The sequence below is a fragment of the Pteropus alecto genome, unplaced genomic scaffold, assembly GCF_000325575.1.
Source record: "Pteropus alecto unplaced genomic scaffold, ASM32557v1 scaffold24, whole genome shotgun sequence".
Lineage (NCBI taxonomy): Eukaryota > Metazoa > Chordata > Mammalia > Chiroptera > Pteropodidae > Pteropus > Pteropus alecto.
Genome location: NW_006439192.1, coordinates 20,137,424 through 20,155,697, shown reverse-complemented (window position 1 = coordinate 20,155,697; position 18,274 = coordinate 20,137,424). Strand labels below are relative to the sequence as shown.

General features: G+C 31.9%; 2 protein-coding genes across 6 annotated transcripts in view; one reads left to right on the top strand and one right to left on the bottom strand.

Annotated features, from left to right (window-relative positions):
• The window catches only part of CCDC110 (coiled-coil domain containing 110), an 18,805-nt gene extending 4,000 nt beyond the window's left edge, over positions 1 to 14,805 (top strand). The window contains exons 3-7 of one of the 2 annotated variants that reach the window (XM_025049879.1): positions 2,305 to 2,360; positions 2,650 to 2,715; positions 3,924 to 4,028; positions 4,859 to 6,974; positions 14,765 to 14,805. In XM_025049879.1, coding sequence (XP_024905647.1) covers positions 2,305 to 2,360; positions 2,650 to 2,715; positions 3,924 to 4,028; positions 4,859 to 6,974; positions 14,765 to 14,805 — 2,384 coding nt within the window. The remainder of the gene's footprint in view (positions 1 to 2,304; positions 2,361 to 2,649; positions 2,716 to 3,923; positions 4,029 to 4,858; positions 6,975 to 14,764) is intronic. The other variant, XM_025049880.1, reaches the window with a different exon arrangement.
• CUNH4orf47 (chromosome unknown C4orf47 homolog) overlaps positions 13,540 to 18,274 on the bottom strand; it is an 18,382-nt gene continuing 13,647 nt past the window's right edge. For 2 of the 4 annotated variants that reach the window (XM_015592824.2, XM_025049883.1), the window contains exons 7-8: positions 15,181 to 15,350; positions 13,540 to 13,825 (exon numbers count right to left, since the gene is read on the bottom strand). In XM_015592824.2, coding sequence (XP_015448310.1) covers positions 13,777 to 13,825; positions 15,181 to 15,350 — 219 coding nt within the window. In that variant the 3' untranslated portion in view covers positions 13,540 to 13,776. The remainder of the gene's footprint in view (positions 13,826 to 15,180; positions 15,351 to 18,274) is intronic. The other 2 variants (XM_006916389.3, XM_025049882.1) reach the window with 1 other exon arrangement.

Sequence of the window (18,274 nt, the reverse complement as noted above, 5' to 3'; positions counted from 1 at the left end):
TCCAGATCCTATCTCTCCTGAAATTTTCAAATACTGAGCTTCTGCAATTAGCCTCCCTCATTCTTCAGAATTCTTTTTCTTCTCCTTTTCTCCTACAGGATTCCAGCAGCAAGCAGGCATGTTAGAATCTCCCATGGTTAAAAAAAAAAAAAAAAAACCCTTCTTGACCTTCAACATCTCTTCCAATATGCACCCTATTCCACCAGGCACCGTTTTCTCTCACCTATTTTTGAAGCCGCAGAAAAATGTGTAGTAAAATACTCTGGTTCTGAAATGGTACCTCGGAGGGTTAAACCAATGGGACTCAGGGAAGGATGTCAAGAGAAAATAGAAATTTTGAGCAGAGTTGCTCAGGTTGCACATGAGCCATATGAAAAGAAGCAGCGTAGCAAATGCAAACACACTGTGGTCAAAAGAGAAGGAAGAGATGGAGTGAGAGAAATATATGTAAAAGGGGTGTATAAATCCCATGTTATTTCTTTTAAATCTTTCATTTACTATATCCCTTGACTAAGTCTAGATTTCTTTTGGCCCTATATTTCTTACCCGGCTTTAGCAAAAGGAATTATGTATTTAGCCTTGAACTTACAAGTCCTCTTAGTGAGACAAAGGGAATCTGTGAAGAAAAGGGAGACTGTTGCTGCAGGTGCAGGAAGGAGATGGAATTTTGAACAGTAAATCCATTAAGAATAAAATTAAAGGCTAAAAATATTTACAATAATAATATCCTGTCCTTGTGTTAAATAGCTTTGTGGGAATTGTGGTTACAGAACAAAATTAAACATCATAAAACTTCACAGTGTGAAAATAATATAACTAGCAAATATCATGAACAGTGAGGAATAGCTGTGTAGGAGGAAGTATAATGCTAATTTTCTCATAATTTACTCTCTTTCTTGGCAGGGAGTAAATCAACACTGAATATAATAGAAATGTATGTTATTGAAAAACATTAAAATTTCAATCTCTTAATCCTTTTCATGATATACTTTCATTAGAATGATCTCATAGGAAATAATTTCTCATGTAGTGAAAACAATCTGAATACTACCAATGTTTGCAGTTTTTATTCTATTAAAGTAAATGTAAATTTAATACTATTTATTTAAGAGTAGCATGTATAATATGATCTCAGTGTTCTAAAATCATTTCTAGCTTTTCCATATATATGTATAGGGAAGGGCAGGTACATAAATTAACAACAGTTAGTCCTGGGTGGTGGAATTCTAGGTGATATATTCTTTTTGATTTGCATTTTGATCTATTTGAATTCATTAGAAGAGGTTGTTTTAGAATCTGAAAAACTTGAGGAAGTTTTGCTGCACTGGTCCAGACCTCACTTGTGTTCCTTTTTATCTCTCTCAGATGACCATTTTAGACTCTCATTTTATTCTCAGAAAGATACAAAGCTAAGCAATACTCAGATCAACTTGCTGTCCCTCCCTGCCCCCTGATAAAAGTGGGATTTGTCAATTGGCTAAATTGCTCCAGGGTCTGAAACCTGCCAGTGATGAGAGCCAGATAGTGGTGGGGAGAAGGGGATGATTATATTTTGCAACCAGTTTCTCAAACATCTGGCAATCTGGCAGACCGTCATTCCAAAAGAGAAGATATGCTGACCTCTTTCAAAATCTTCTCTTAGGGCAGAAATTACCAGCCTAGGGGCACATTCTATCCTAACTCTCACTTCATTCAAGACACTAAGTGTTTTTAAATTCTTTAATAAAAATTTGCAAAGCCAGCAAGTAGCCAAACGTTTGGACAAAGAAGTCCGAATGTCAGGAAATTTGCAAACATGACATAGTCTCTCTTCTGCTACAGGTCTATAGTCTACTTTCTAGGAAGGAACTCACAAGTTTTTACTGTTCTTTCTTAAGAGCATGACAAAAATTATGCTCTGTTAATCCAATTTGTTTTTCATGTTAAGAAGGAAAAATATCACACCTATACAGTAGTTTGTCAAGGGTTCCCCATAACATAAGGATTATTTTGTACCCTCAAAAAATGTAGTTTATATTCCAGAAACAAAGATATTTGAATTTGGGGGAGTTCCAAGTTTGATGTTACAAGTTAGTGGTTTATTATAAAAGTAAAACCACTATTCCGACCTCAAGTAGGTATTTTAAGTCAAGTGAGAATTAGTTCTTAAACGTATTATGTGACTAGTATTACGTTCTTCCTAATCAAGATTTTCATTGTCTTGGTCTTACTACCCAAGAAAATTGTAAGGCTGCTTTCCATTACAGTTGTTTTAAAATAAAAGTTAAAAATTAAAACACATGGTTATTCAATTTTTCTTTTTAGAACATGGCTGCATATCAGAATCAGAAAATCAAATTCAACCACAGTCAGCATTAAAAGTGAGTATGTTTCATTTTGCAGCTTCTGAAAACTCATGTAAAGTTTTCAGAATAAATCTTTTTCAAAATAAATGCTTCCTATATGTATTGGGTTTTCCACCAAAATCTTCATGAAAATGCACTGGAGAGTTAGCAATAATGACTAAGAATGTGAGTCACCCAACCCTCATGGGATCTTTTCTGGTAAATGGCAACTTTGGGAATAAAAAATAAAAAATAAAATCAAGGCAAGTATATATTCACTTACCTAAAAATACTCAATCCCATGCTTTGTTTAATTTTGTTATAGGCCCTTCAGCATCAATTGGAATCATTTCAGGCTCTCCGAATACAGACTTTGCAAAATGTCAGCATGGTATGTTTCATTTAATCTATACATAAGAAATATCTAAATTTGAGATATCACTCCACATTTCTAATCTGATGGTCACTGACCAATTGATTAGTTAGTATAGAATGTAATGTGATAGAGGGCACAACATTTTCTAGGCTCAAAATTTAGAGAAACCTATATTCTGTTATATTTGGATTTGAGACAAAATAGCACTCACTGATTTTTTTTTCATACATTTATAGTGTTACCTATATATAGTCTACAAATAGGGACCCTCATTACAAGTGATATAAAATCCAACCCAAACTAAAGGAAAAGTGTACTTTATTAGCTCAAGTAACTGAAAATCCTAGAGATTTTCACCTGGACATGGCTTGCTCTAAGTGATCAGGACTCATGTCATCAAGGAGCTAATCGTACTGCTTTTCGTTCTGCTTTCCACCGTAATGGATTCTCAGACTCCACATGGTGGCGAAAAGGCCGCTAGAAATTCCAGGCCTTGATCCTTCCAGATTCCAGTCAGACAGAGATGAGACCGTGCTTTTATCTCTTTGCAGTTTACTTGGCCTGATTCTGATTGCTCCTGATTGGGTCATATGCAATGCTTGAATCAATCACTGTTCAAAGGGAGGCAATGCTCTGATTGGTTACCTCTGAGTTACCTGCCACCCTTGGAGCTAGAAGTGGGATCAGTATTACCAAAAGCACATGGACTTTATCCAGAAGAAATACAGGGTAATGTTAAGAGGTGGTTAGGGTATGAATATTAGGGGTGCATAACACAATACATATTCACTAAAGACCCGATATAAAGTCATCTCAATATTCTTATACTAAAAGCAACTGCAGGGAAATGGGAAGAGAAGATAAACTCCTGAGGGTGACCGAATAGATTCCATTCTGATGTCAGAGATCAAAGGTCTCTGATGTATTCAATAATGTAAAAAATGAACATCTAAAATTATTTGAGTATACTTCATGCGATTTTACCATTTTCCTAAATTTGTTCTGATTTTATAATCACATAATAAAGGCATAATTTTTAAAGATTCCTTTAATTATAGAGATAACAATAAATTAAGTTTAATTTATATTTTATGTGATGGGAAAGAATTTTATGTGCAGGAAATTTAAAGGTATCTTTTAATTATAATATCTATTACTCCTGTACATTCATAAGTTTATACATCTGAAATAAGATTCTAACGTTCTCAATTTATCTTTTAAAGGTACAGTCTGAAATCAGTGAAATACTGAACAAAAGTATTATTGAAGTAGAAAACCCACAATTTAGCTCAGAAAAAAATCTAGTATTCAACACACATATTGAAAAGGTACGTTATTATGTACAAAATCATTCTACATTTAGATACTTTAAAAATGTTACTACAACCAGTTTATCTTCAACTTTATATTTTTCTCTTCTTCACATGGTGATTGGACTGTCAGAGATGAAAATAAGGAAATTCTTGTTTTGAAAACCCTAAAAGAAGTGCATTTACCTCCGTACTTCTACATCACATTTCCCTACGGAGAGCTTGGGAGGGGTATTTGACTCTGTCCGGATATCCAGATTTCCAAATTAATGAAATACAAGAAAGTTTCTATAGCCTATCTGTCCACTTAAAAATTTTTCTACTTTTAGGATTGACCTAGACCTGGAATGAATTGCCTAGAATAGATCCAAATCAGAGCCACTGTGTCTATACTGATTAGAACTCACATTTCCAGGATAGTCACAGCCCTAGATTCAGCTGAAACTGGGTACGCAAGCTAAGGTTGATAAATAGCCCAGAAGTGGAAATATTCATTTTCCTTAAACTTCCATTTAACCCATTGCTTCTGTCTTTTCCACCTGTCTATGATGGTCTCTTGAGGGATGTTAAATTTCTATTTCTGAAATTGAGAGGTTGGCCCATGTATCTCACCCTCTAAGGAAATAAGTACAATCTCTAAGCAAATTGTGAAAACCAGGATTACAGATCTCAACTGTTTATTAGATTTTCTGGAGAAAATGAATCATACTTGTTAGGCTTCCTTTCTGTATAAATGAATAAAATGTTCATTTGGTTGCAAAAATAAACCCTCCACAAAATATTTTCTTAATTTGCTGGTCATGTGGCTAATGATAGTACATTTATAGTGTGCTTTTTATTGTTACTAGCCTATAAACAATCACGAAGAAATCCTTTCTATGGAGAAAATTCATCATTTAGAGGATTCCAAGACTCTTCATTCAATGGAAGAAAAACTCAGTAGCGATAGTGTTAACAGCTCCTCTCAAGGTATAAATATTCCATCTCAGATACATTTCAAGGACATATTAACTCTAAGAACGTCAACAGATAATTCAGCTTCAAATGTAATTATGAACCCTTCAGAAAATTCTGACGTGTTGAAGAACTATAATAACCTTTATAATTTTCTGTCTAATGCACCTCAAAATGTGATGTCTCAAGCTGATACAGTAATTCTGGATAAATCCAAAATTACTATGCCTGTTCTTGAGCATGGATTTTGTGAAAATTTAGATGATATTTGCCATTCTATAAAACAAATGAAGGAGGAGCTTCAAAAGTCACACGACAGAGAACTAGCACTTACTAATGAACTTCAAACTTTAAAAATTGATACAGATGTTCAAAGTAATAGTAACTATGACCTGTCTCCCATTCACAAGGAAAAAATTAACTTTATAAAGGAAGAAAATATAGAAAGTAACTTAAATGAAGATATAAAATCAAAGAGAATTTCCGAATTAGAGGCATTAGTAAACAAATTACTCCCACTCAGGGAAACAGTGTCAAAATTTCATGTGAATTTTTGTAGGAAATGTAAAAAATTATCTAAGAGTGAAACACACAGGGGAAAGAAGAATGAGAAAAACAATAAAGAAATTCCTATCACTGGCAAGAATATTACAGATTTAAAATTCCATTCCAGAGTTCCAAGACATACACTTTCATTCTTTGATCCAGCAAAATATGAAATGAAAGACAAAGAAAGGCAACCATTTGTAGTAAAACAAGGATCGGTAATATCTGAAAATGACAAAACATCCAAAGTCAATTCTGTTACTGAGCAGTGTGTTGCAAAAATCCAGTACTTGCAGAATTATCTAAAAGAATCTATGCAGATACAGAAAAAAGTAACAGAACTAGAGAATGAAAATCTAACCCTTAAGATCAAAATAAAACCTCTTGTCTTTACCACACAATCTCTGATACAGAAAATTGAAATATATGAAAAACAACTTAAGAATCTGGTTGAAGAAAAGAACATTATTCAGTCCAAATTAATTAAAACAGAAGAAGATGGCAAAGAATGTCTTAAAGAATTGAAAAAAATAATTAGTAAATATAATATTCTCCAAGGACAAAATAAAACTCTAGAGGAAAAAAATAGTCAACTTTCTTTGGAGAAGCAACAAATGATAGAAACATTTGATCAACTAAAAGGTAAGGAACACAAAACTCAAAATGATTTAGCCATTGTCAATAATGAAAATAATCGAATGAGTATAGAAATGGAATCAATGAAAACAAATATTCTATTGCTACAAGATGAAAAGGAAATGTTAGAGGAAAAAACATACCAGCTTCTAAAAGAAAAAAGCTCACTTGAAAATGAACTAAAAGAAAACCAGCTAGAGATAATGCAGCTAAAAGAGAAAGAAAGATTGGCAAAAACTGAACAAGACACATTTCTTCAAATAATAGAAACAGTTAAAAATGAAAAAATTAATCTTGAAACAACATTACAAGAATCTACTGCTGCTAGACAAATGATGGAAAGAGAAATTAAGAATATTCAAACATACCAATCTACTACAGAAGAGAATTTTCTAAAAGAAATAAAAAATGCAAAATCAGAAGCAAGTATTTATAAGAATAGTCTATCTGAAATGAGCAATGAATGTGAACTGTTATCAAAAATGTTAATGGAAATTAAAACAGATAATCAGATTCTAAAAGAAGAACTAAAAAAACATAGTCAGGAAAATATAAAATTTGAAAACAGCATCAGCAGACTTGCAGAAGACAAAATACTTTTAGAAAACTATGTAAGAAGTATAGAGAATGAAAGGGATACCTTGGAATTTGAGATGCGGAATCTTCAAAGAGAATATTTAAATCTAAGTGAAAAAATCTGTAGTCAGCACAGTGACCTATCAAAAATTGGTTACATTTCAAGAAGAGAGAAATTCCATTATGACAACTGTGATACTTATGAAGATACCTCTAGCCCCAGGAATAGGCATTTAGCTTCTGATTTGAAAGGTATGTATATTGTGGTAGATTAGTAGAGATGTATTTAAGATTCTTTTAGCCTACTGGGCACTAGTCAGAAGACAGCATAAAGAAAACTTTTAAGATGAACAAGATTTAGTTTTGTAAGATTTGTATACAGTTAGTACGTAATGGAATTTTTTAGGGATTTTGCTGTTTTGATAAAATTCATGTCATTTTATTTATATTACTTCTACACATTGTATATGCATGAAGCAACTTTGAGAGGGAGTAGGTGTTTTTTTAATTATTATTTTTTTCTGAAGTATACTTAGCGCTCTCATTTTAAAACAATTCTTCTTTTTTTTCCAGGAATTCCAGGTAAAATGTATCAATTGCTTCCATCTAAGATATGTAAATAAATCTCTAAAATTAATGTTTTGAAATCCTTTGTCCAAGTGCTTTTTTACCCAGAAAATAATTTTAAATTTGCTTTTATATATGACTACAATTACCCTGTGATTGATTAGACTAGGTTTTTTTTTAATTAGAAATTGGAATTAGGTATATAGTTTTTTATTGTCAAGAACTGTGAACAGTCTGAGTTTTTACTCAACTTATAAGCTAATATGTTAGCCTGACAGTGTCATGGGGGGTTGGGGTGGAAGAAATGAGGCTCTTGGGTCAGAAATAAAGGACAGTTTGTTACAGCAACAGCAGTAGCCAGAGTATTAGCATTTTTGCATCAGTTCTCTAAGCCTCAATTCCTACAGGCAACATGAAAAGGGCCACACAGTCAGTTACATTATAGGAGAGAACTCAGACAGAGAACTCAAATCTTTTATAAGTTCAGTAAGCATGCTCTTTGCTCTAGGTGGAAACATTACCTTTATCATAAAGGACAGTTAGCATACCTGTCCTTACTCCAGAGGAGACACTATCTCTAGCTTCCAAGGCTGAAAACAAACCTGCCCTTTGCTCCAGAGGAAGACACTATCTGCATCTTCCAAGACTGCTTGCTATATAATTAAACGTAAAATTTTATCAAAGGCTTTTTCTGCATTTATTGAGGTGATCACGCGTGTTTTTCCCCTCTTTATCTGCTAATATGGTAATTATTTTGATTAATTTTGAAACATTATACCAGCCTTGCTTTGCTGGAATAAACTCCAATAGGTCATGTAATTATCCTTTTAATATATACTCCTAGGTTCAATACAATAATATTTTGTTAAGGATTTATTCTATGTTCAGAAGGATATTGGTCTTTATATTTTATTTCTTTTAATGTCTTTATCTGGTTTTGGTATGAGGAAAATCTAGCCTCATAAAATGTGTTGGGAAGTAGTCCCTCCTCCTCTATTTTTCTGAAAGGATTAGTGTAGGATTGGTATTACTGATACTATCTCTTCCTTAAATATGTTATAGAATTCATAACATAGTCTGTATTCTCTCACCTCTCTCTTTTTGCTAGGTGGACTTTTCAAAAACACTGATTCTAAGCTATTCAATCTACTTTTCAACTGGTTTGTTGTTTTTCTCTCTTTTTGAATTAACTATCTTTTTTTTTTTCAATCTTTTTCAAATATTAACATAAACATATAGAACTATAAGTTTTCCATCATATTATTTAGCTTTGGTCTTTGTTTGTTTGTTTGTTTGTTTGTTTGTTTGTTTTAATGTATTGAGCTCAGTTTTGAGTAGTAACTGGGGAGTGAGCAAGACATTGAAAGGAGTAGGGTATGCCAGGAAAGGAAAACAGCACATCATAATAAATAGCTCAAAATAACATGACACTTTCAAAGAATTACAGATAATTCAAGGTGATGGTGAAAGATGACTAAATATGGCCACCACAGTACAATTTATTCATTCAATCAGCAAATACTAAGTGCCTACATAATGTGTCAAGCACTATGCTAGGTGCTAACAGTCATAGACAAAATAGATATGGTCTTATAGTACTTAGAATCTCATAGACAATATGAGCATTAATAAATACTATAAATGCAAACTTAGAGGGTGCTATTTGAATGCATAACAGGGGGCCCTAACCTCGTCTCAAAGATCATGAAGGCCTTCCTTAAGGAAGGATGCTTTAGAAGAGATCTGAAAGACTTCAAGTTGGAGTTAGTAACCTAGATGAAGATAGATGCTGGGAAAGTTTCCAAGCTATAGAAAATTGATAAATCCACCCCAGGCAAAGGACAGAATGTGTCTCATTTTAAAAAGTAAAAAAAAAAAAATCTACCCTAGGTACAATGAAAAGAGCAAGAGGTTCAGAGGTTAATAAGAAATGGAGTTTAAAAAAGAAAAAGGAACCAAATCTTAAAGAGTCTTTAACCTTGGTATGAATTTTGCTTTTATCTTAAGGACAACGGGAATCCACACTAAAGGGTTTTTAAGTTAGTGAAATAGTGGATTTGATGGTAAAAGATGATTTCTGAATAATTTCAAAAGTAGTTTTAAGTTACTTGATATTTGGAAGTATCATTAACTGAGAGAGGGAATAATTAATGAAGAGCTAATTTAAGGAGGAAAATGATAGATTCCATTTTGATGCATGACATTTGAGCTATCTAGGTGGTATTTTCAAAAATAAAAGACATTATAAATAGAAATCTGATTCAGGAAAATGTTTTAAGCTGGAGATATGGTTTATAAATAGTTGAAAACAGAAGTCTGAAGAGAGCTTGCAAAGAACTTAAATTGCATTAATAAGAATATAATATATTTAAAAAGGAAATAACAATTCTTATATAGTCTGGGATGATCAGACCATATAAGAAATAGTACATTCAATCTAAGCCTCATCCTTTTAAAAAGAGACATATTATCACTCTGTAAGAAAGGACTGAATGGTGAAGGAGCTGAAAAGCATAAGAAATAAACAACCAGAAAAAGAAAAGTTACCTTCAAATATGTGAAGAGTTGTCCTTTGTAGAAGCATTGGTGTATTTCCTATATATCTCTAAGTAGTAGAAAAAGAACTAATGAGTAAAAACTTTAAGGAGTCAGATTTCAGTTCTATATCAGAAACATTTTCCAAACTGTTTTCTAAGATTACCACAACCTGCCATCACCCTGGTCTAATCAATCAATACTCCAAATATCAACCAAGAAATCTTGTTAAATGTTACTTATTAATATGACATGCCTGTCCTCTAAACTTTCAATGACTTCTCATAACACTCAGAACAAAACTTCTTACCATAACCTACAGACCCTCAGGATTTAGCTCCTGTGTATTTCTCCAGTCTGCGAACATCCTTTACGTTTCTCAATTTGCTGTACCCACCTTGGGCTTTTGGGTGTTTCATAAACACTCTAAGATCACACTTGCCTCAAGGTCTTTGCATTTGCTATTTCTTTTGCTGGAACAACTATCTTCTCCCTCATTTCATTCAGGTCTCTCTTATGTTGCTTCCTCAATCTTTTCCTAACCATCTTTTTAAAAAATAGTTCAAACACACTCCCATTGTTCTCTATCTCCTTACCCTGCGTTATTTTCTTGAGAGCACTTGTCTTTACTCGATGTTATCATCTGTCTTCCTAAACAAATGTATGGCAGAGATTTTTATCTATTTTTATCTATTTTTACACCTGCATCCCAGTGCCTAGGACCATGTCTGGCACACAGAAGGCAATCAATATTTGTTACATGAATGCTGAATGAAGAGGTGGTCATCACATTAGAGAATGCCAGGCACAGACTGGACGGACATTCACTTGGTAGAAATGTTGTGAAGAGTTTTAAGCATCAAGGAGTTTAGACAAGATGATACTGAGGTTCCTAACTGAAATGTAAAGATTACATATTGCATTATGAAGATTTTTCAAAATATGTATAACTTTGGGAATAATATGTTTCTCTACCTATCTCCCACAGCTTCTAACTTGTGCCCCTTGATAAGTATAGGGAGGAATAAATTGGAAAGTCTTTCTTCGTGTCAACTAACTTGTGCTCTATACCTAATTTCCCATAGGTGAGCAGAGCTCTCTAATTTTAATAAGGGCTGCAGAGTGAAATGAATAATGTAACTTGAAGCCGTTTAAGAAGGATCATTGTTTCTGTGGAAAACTGGGGAAGTGGCCTGGGAACAAAATGTAATAGGTGGTTAAAAGCAGCCAGACTCCCTGGCCTCTGTTGGTTGTGCTACCTTGGATCAGTCACTTAACTTTGCTCTGCCTCCGTTTCTTCATTAACTGATTAGTAAATATAAACATATTAACACATAAGCCATATGGAATGAAACCTGATAAGTAAACACTGTGTAAGTACTAGCTATTAATTATTTTTGACATTTTAAACAAAGTACCATGCTAAAATACTGTTATAATTGATGAAAATTCAAATTAACAAATTACCTTACACCTTATTTAGAACAAATTACTTGATTTGACGGAAGGTTTTTTTATGTTTTATATATAATTTTTTCATCTTATGAAACATTTTTAATTTAATCTTCATTCTTCCGGAAAGGGTCTCAAGGGCTTAAGAGATCTGCTTCAATTTACACAGCTAGTATAAAATATTATAAAGTTAGTGAGCCTAGCTTAAAGCACATTCCAGAACATTAACATACAAAGGAGCAGGCAGTCTCTGAAGAAGCAAGACAAAATTTCCAAAAATATGATAGGCTACTGTTTAACTTTCTTCCAGTTCCTGTTGGAGTTTCCTGTTGATCTAGTCGCTCTTAAAGTTAAGCCTCTCTTTCATGATCAGGTTAACCTCTTCAATCTTTGTTTCAATTTTGAACCTTTAATAGATATTGTTGGATTGTTCTTATCAGAGCTTAACAGCTGCTAAGCAAGCTTATTCCTTCCATTATTTACCGGTGGTGGATACAGAAAACTACTCAAGTCACACAGGCATCATAATGGGACAGTAGATAACCAGATGCCTGAGTTGTCAAGAGAAGATTCCAGTGTCCATTAACTTTTAACTCCTCATGTCTCTGCCAGGGGGAAGGGTGTAGGAGGGGAGTTGTTTCACAGAAAACTACCTAATGTCGTATTGTTGTATTTTCAAAATTAAAAGAAGAGACAATTGTTGTAAGAAAACAATCAATGGACATCATAGTTTGCAATCCTAAAATCAAATGTGTGTTCCTCTATTACTGAACATTTCAAAAATTATAATTTTTCTACATGCTTCATTACTCCTATTACTGGTTTCTGTATTTCCTTTTCTGTAAATTGACACAGTGCTTTTATGTAAACTCTAGCTAAGCTCTGCCAGTTGTCATACTACTTTTTATACTCTTCGGTAAGACATTAGATGTGTATTCCCATCTATGAATATTATGTGAAGTATGCACTGCTACGAGAGGCCCAGTAATAAAAATTAATTATAGCTAACAAAAGGCAGAGGTAAAAATGAGCAATTATGTAGATTTTAATAAAATCTGAAAATACAAACCTCTTATCTCAGAAGAGGGCATATATAAGTCTTGTTGGGTAACATTTATCGATGTGTAACTATATGAATTTTACTCAGTTATGCACCCCTGGTAAAACCATTCCTATTGTGAAAATAACGTATTCCCCTTTGAGTTAAAGTACACCCTTGATAATGTCTTTAAGATGTTCATTCCACACTATCCTTTGGATAAGAAATAAGAATTTTAAATTTCTCTTAGAAAAAAGTAAACAATTGAGGCATGAAAATAAAAAATATATATATACACACATATATGTATGTGTGTGAGTTTGACAATAGTAAAAATTCTCTGTGCTATCTGTAATCCCTTTAAAAGCCAGATGTATATCTGGATTGACATAGTTTCCCCCACTGGGAAAAAAAAACAGGTCCAAAAGAAAAGTACTGCAGCCTCTATACATTCAGATTTCCAGCTCTGAGAAGACTAGAATGGCAGAGGGACAAGTCCAAAGAAAGCATCTGAATCAAAATAACTTCCCCAATACATTATATTAATAAACATTATAAATTTCTCTTTTTAACACAAGCTCAACCACCTCCTGCCCAAACTGAATGAGGACTGATGATAGAGTCCTCACTATGAATTACAGTAATATATTTAAATTGTATATTTTAACAAATATTTTTAAAAGTGGTAGGGTAAGTGAAGAGTGAACTTGGGAACAAGAGAGTAAGAAGACTTAGGGGAGATGCTCCAGGAGAGGCAGCTTTGAACAGCTACAGAGAAGCAGGAGAGGCTACCAAGGACGAACTTCATTTACCATGTAACTTTGTAATATTTTATAAAGTACTTAACTAAGAGTGCGTTCCCCATTCTCCCTTCCCCCAACTCATCCTGGGGCTGCCTTAGCTAATCTAATGCTTTAAAGAAGCCATATATAGAAGGCATAATACCTCATAAATTGAGACATTTGCCTCACTATAGAATGTGTATACATGAATCTGTGCAATATGAATGAATCAATATTTATCTTTGATGCTAAGAATGCTTTAACAGGATATGACACTCGGATGGCTATCAATCCAATTTTCAAATACCTCCAAGAAGAACTAGCAGTTTAAGAAGTTACTCTGTACTTTCTACCCCTCCAGCCCCCACATCCACCAACCTTGCAGCAATCTGTTTACATTGAGTAAAAGCTCTCAAATGACAGACTACACTTCAAGATTTTATAAAATTTCTAAACATCATGTTCTCCTCAGAAACACAGATCAGTAATTATATGTTAAACACTGTTTATTCCTTAAGTAATAGTACTAAAACAAGGTAGAGTATTAGGTTAGTAGTAGTAAATTTCTTTTAAATGCTTGACCTATCTGTTCCATAACATCTTATATTTTTCAAATAATTAGCAGTTGATAATGAATTAATGGTAGTCAGGATCTAGAAAGCCATTTGTCTTCCAGATGCTAATAGGACTGTACTGAAGCAGTCTTGTAGTTCTTCATATTTAGTGTCCTAAAATTAAAAAATAAATGATCATCTAATTTTATAGGTGCAAGTAATACATTTGTACATTCTCATAAAAACATTTTACAATAAAAAGTTAACAATCCAAAACTATATTTTCACACCAAATTAAAAAGCTTCACTTTATATGTCATATACACTTTAAAAAAAATAAAAGTATAATTTAAGAAGGAAAAGTTGGTTTATGGGGCCAATTTTAAATATTACCACCCAGAAGCTTATTAGTTTTAAAATTAGGGTAAGGGGAGTTAAAACTTGATTTAGAATAATATTTGTGATAATGTAAAAAGGAAGAGATTTCAGTAAACTCGAAATTACTAATCTGATTTTTCAAAAGAGCAATCAGTTACTTTTTCTTTTCTTTGTACAAACAGATATGCTAGGGCATCATAGAACTTTCTCAGGTCTGTTCTACACTAGAAAAGAATGCATAGAAAACCACCCTCAGATTATTATTCCTGTAGACAATAGTTAAATTACATAAATAATAAGGGGTAGTCTTACTTTTGTGATATAATAATAATGTTGGTATAATCACTGTCCACAAGTGATAAAAATGTACTACTGTTTTTATAAAAGAATGTGAATTTGGTGTCTTTGCCTAATCCACTGTATGATTACACTGAAGTTAGAAATATGTAAATTAGTTCAATTGGCATTAAAACTCCTTCGGTAGATAGAAAGGTAATCAAATAAATTCTTCCACTTGTTTACAATATTGCATGCACACACAAAAATATGATGGGCTGTCCTTTTCTAATTTATGTTCTGAGCTCTTGAGAGCTTCTTTTCAGTTTTGAGACAGTCCAAAACCTGGGTAAAACTGAAGTTTTAAGATAGTTTAATAATATAATTTTCCTCAAAGTACTATAAAGTGATGTTAATAGCATTTTTAATTAATAAGAATATTTCCTGTTTTCATAAAAGATTATTTCAAAATTAAGGACAGAAATCTTAAGTGTCATTAGGATTCCTCTTAATTACTAAGAGCCTAGAGCCCTTTAACAAGAGTCAAAACTCTCTTTGAGAAACAGACAAAGTTAACATGTACTGCTGACTGAACTATAAATATCTAAATAGTCTCAAATGACTTATAATAAAGTGCTGTAGATTTACTTAAAAATTATGGTACAGATAAATTCAGCTTTTCCAATTGGGAATTTCAGAAGATGGGCAAGAACTTCTGTAAGGGAGGGCGGGTATATTAGAAGGAGCCGAGATTTCTAGTCACCCAAATTTGTCATTTTTAAAGGTACATATAAATAAAGGATATTATTTTGAAGAAATCTAAACATTAAAAACAATTTTTCTTGATTTAAGAGCTAAATGTAACATATTATTACCTTTTGACATTCAAAGTCATTATACTTTGAACTGGTCTGCTTTTCGGTCCACCTGGTGGGTGGAATACCTTAGCACCTTTGCTGGTAGCCTGGCTTGCCAATTTAACCACATAAGGGTCAGCAGAATGTGAAGGATAAGGTTCAAATGTTCCTGCCTTCATTCCACCAGCCTACAAATAAATACAAGACAGTTTTATGTGGTTTTGTAAAATGCTTTTAAAAAATTCGATTTTGAAGAAGTTCATACATATTTGTGTATTGTCCCTGGAGCTGTTTTGACATTTAAAGAAAGTTGTCTACACGTTTAATTCAAATACTAGCAGTCTTCCTACCGCCAATTTTATGGGGTTAAGACATTGTAAATCTAAAAGTTCTCTATTAAAATGCAAATGTTTATAGGACAATAATATTCTTAAAATGATAATTTAAAAAAAATAAAAATAGAAATAGAAGGTGAGAAAAAATGTGATCTACTTTATATTTATTTATAGTATGTTAAGAGAAGTTGATCAAAATATTTTTGACCATACATAAAACAAATATTTTACTTTGACTTTTTAAACTGATTTACCATGATTTTAATCTTTATATTATATATAGTTACCAAGAAAACTCTACAGAATCATAATAATGCATTTACTTAGACATCCTTTCTCTTACAGTATCTAAGCCAAATATACATGAAAATTTAATTCATTTGAATATATGGTTGTAAATTTTCAAATTTTCCATATTGAGGACATGTAGACTGTTATTTTGAAGAGCAACAAATAATAATAAAACTTAAGAAAAGTAAAGTAAATTCATTAATAAATTTAATGAATTTCATTAATGAAATTCATTAATAAATGTAAAAGCAAAATAGTTGAATTAAAAATAGAAAAATATATATGGTAAACATACCAATGCACTGGATGATGCCTTTAAAATAAATTTAATAGATAAGTCTATATTATAATTAAGAATATACTCATACAAAAGGATGGGGAAAACCCATACATATGTGAGATACCAAAAATATAAATACTATTTTTGTAAATCTCTATGTTAATAAATTTGAAAACCTGAATGATTTTCAAAAAGCATATAAATGTCAAAATTATCTCAAAAAGAGATAGAACCCACAGAAAACAGATACCATACAAGAAATTAAGCCCAGAACATTTCTGATGATGATGCTTTCAAGCTTTAAGAAACAGATATTTCTGGTGCTATTTAAACTGTTACAGAAAGTAAAAAAAGAAGGAAATGTCCCTGATTATTTTAAGATGATAGCATCTACTCATGCAAAAATAGAACAAGGCATACCAAAAAAAAGTACAGACTAGTCACACCTAAAATTATTGATGCAAATACTTAATAAAATATTAACAAATAAAACACAGTATTTACACTTAAAGATTAATACAACATGGCCAAATGAGATTCATGTCAAGAAACCTATTACTGTTATTCACTTAATAACAAGTCAAAGGGAGAAAAAATAGTCTAAATAGATTACACCTAAACAGTTAATATAATTTTACATACATTCCTGATTTATTGCTATTTTTGGCATCTATAAAAATGAAACACTAGAGGTATCCCCATTAAATTCAAGATTAAGGCAAGGATGGCCACTACTGCTAGCTTAAGAAATTTGACATGAGCATGATATAAGAGATATAGATACTGGAAAGGAAGGAGCAAAATTATTTGCAGATAATATAATCATATATCTGAAAATCCAAAAAGAATCAGCAGAATACCCACAGAACATAAAGTTTAATGAAGTAGTTGGTTATTTTAAAATATGAAATGTTTTATAAAGACAAATATTATGAGGGGAAATATGACAGGAACAAAAACTATTGACCACAGCCTTAAAATAGGTGAGAATATAAGATATATAAACCTGTATGAAGTAAAATATAAAATTCTACAAGGGAAAGGTAGGTTTATATAAGTAGTTTATTTCTAGACCAGAAAATTCAAATTATAAATACGCTAATACATCCAAAAATCTAAAGATTTGATTTTATAGCAAAATAACAAAGATATTTTTCTCCTAGAACTTTAAAAAATAATTCCAAATTTCTAGAGAACAAATATAGGAGAACAGCCACTATTTTTAAAGAGTAATAGAGACTAGACTATCCAATATTAAAATGTAATAGTAATAATTAAAAAGTTTGGTACTGATACAAATGAATAAAAATCAGTCTGATAGAATGGAAATTCAGGGGGAAAAAACCCTCAAAATATGAGAATTCTGATTTGATGAGTGGCATTTCGAAGCAGTGGTATTAAAAATTATATCAGTGAGATTATGAACAATTGGCTTTTTAAAAAATATCAGTTTTACTGAAGTGTAATTCATGTATAATAAATTACACTCATTTAAAGTTTACAATCCTTTAAGTTTTGACAGATATATACATCCTTGAAATCACAAACGAAATCAAGATATAGACACATCCTCCCCCCAGTTCTTCCTGCACTAAAAACTAGATTTTAAAAAAGATAAAAGCTGATCCTTACTTCACTCTTCGCATCAAAACATATTTCAGTTTAATATTTAAATGCAAAAGAATAAAATTAATAGAAGAAATCAAGAATGTATATTTTTCTAATATTGGTAGTAAGGTTATGACATCATAAAACTCAGCACAAAAGACTGATCAATTTGACTACATTAAATCACTAAATTTCTGAATAGCTCAAAATACCATAACCAAAGTCAGAGTTTCAACAGACAAAAAAAAATTATCTTCAAACTCAAATGACCAAATAACAATATCCTTAACATAAAAAAGATCTTACAAATCGATATAAAAAAAGACAAATATCCTAATAGAAAATCCACCAAGAAAATAAACAGGCAATTCACAGAAGAAAAACAAAATATACAACCTAAGGTTTATAAACTATAAGAAGCATTTTGACTTTTATTCACACTTGTAAACTTCAGAAGAGTGAGACATTTTAATTGTTTCAAAAACGAAAAGATGTTCTGACTTTTTTACGGTTTTGAGAAAAACTATACCTAAGATTTAGAGAAGCATTTAGAAAATATATTGTAAATTAAAAAATATATGAACTGATTAATAATTAC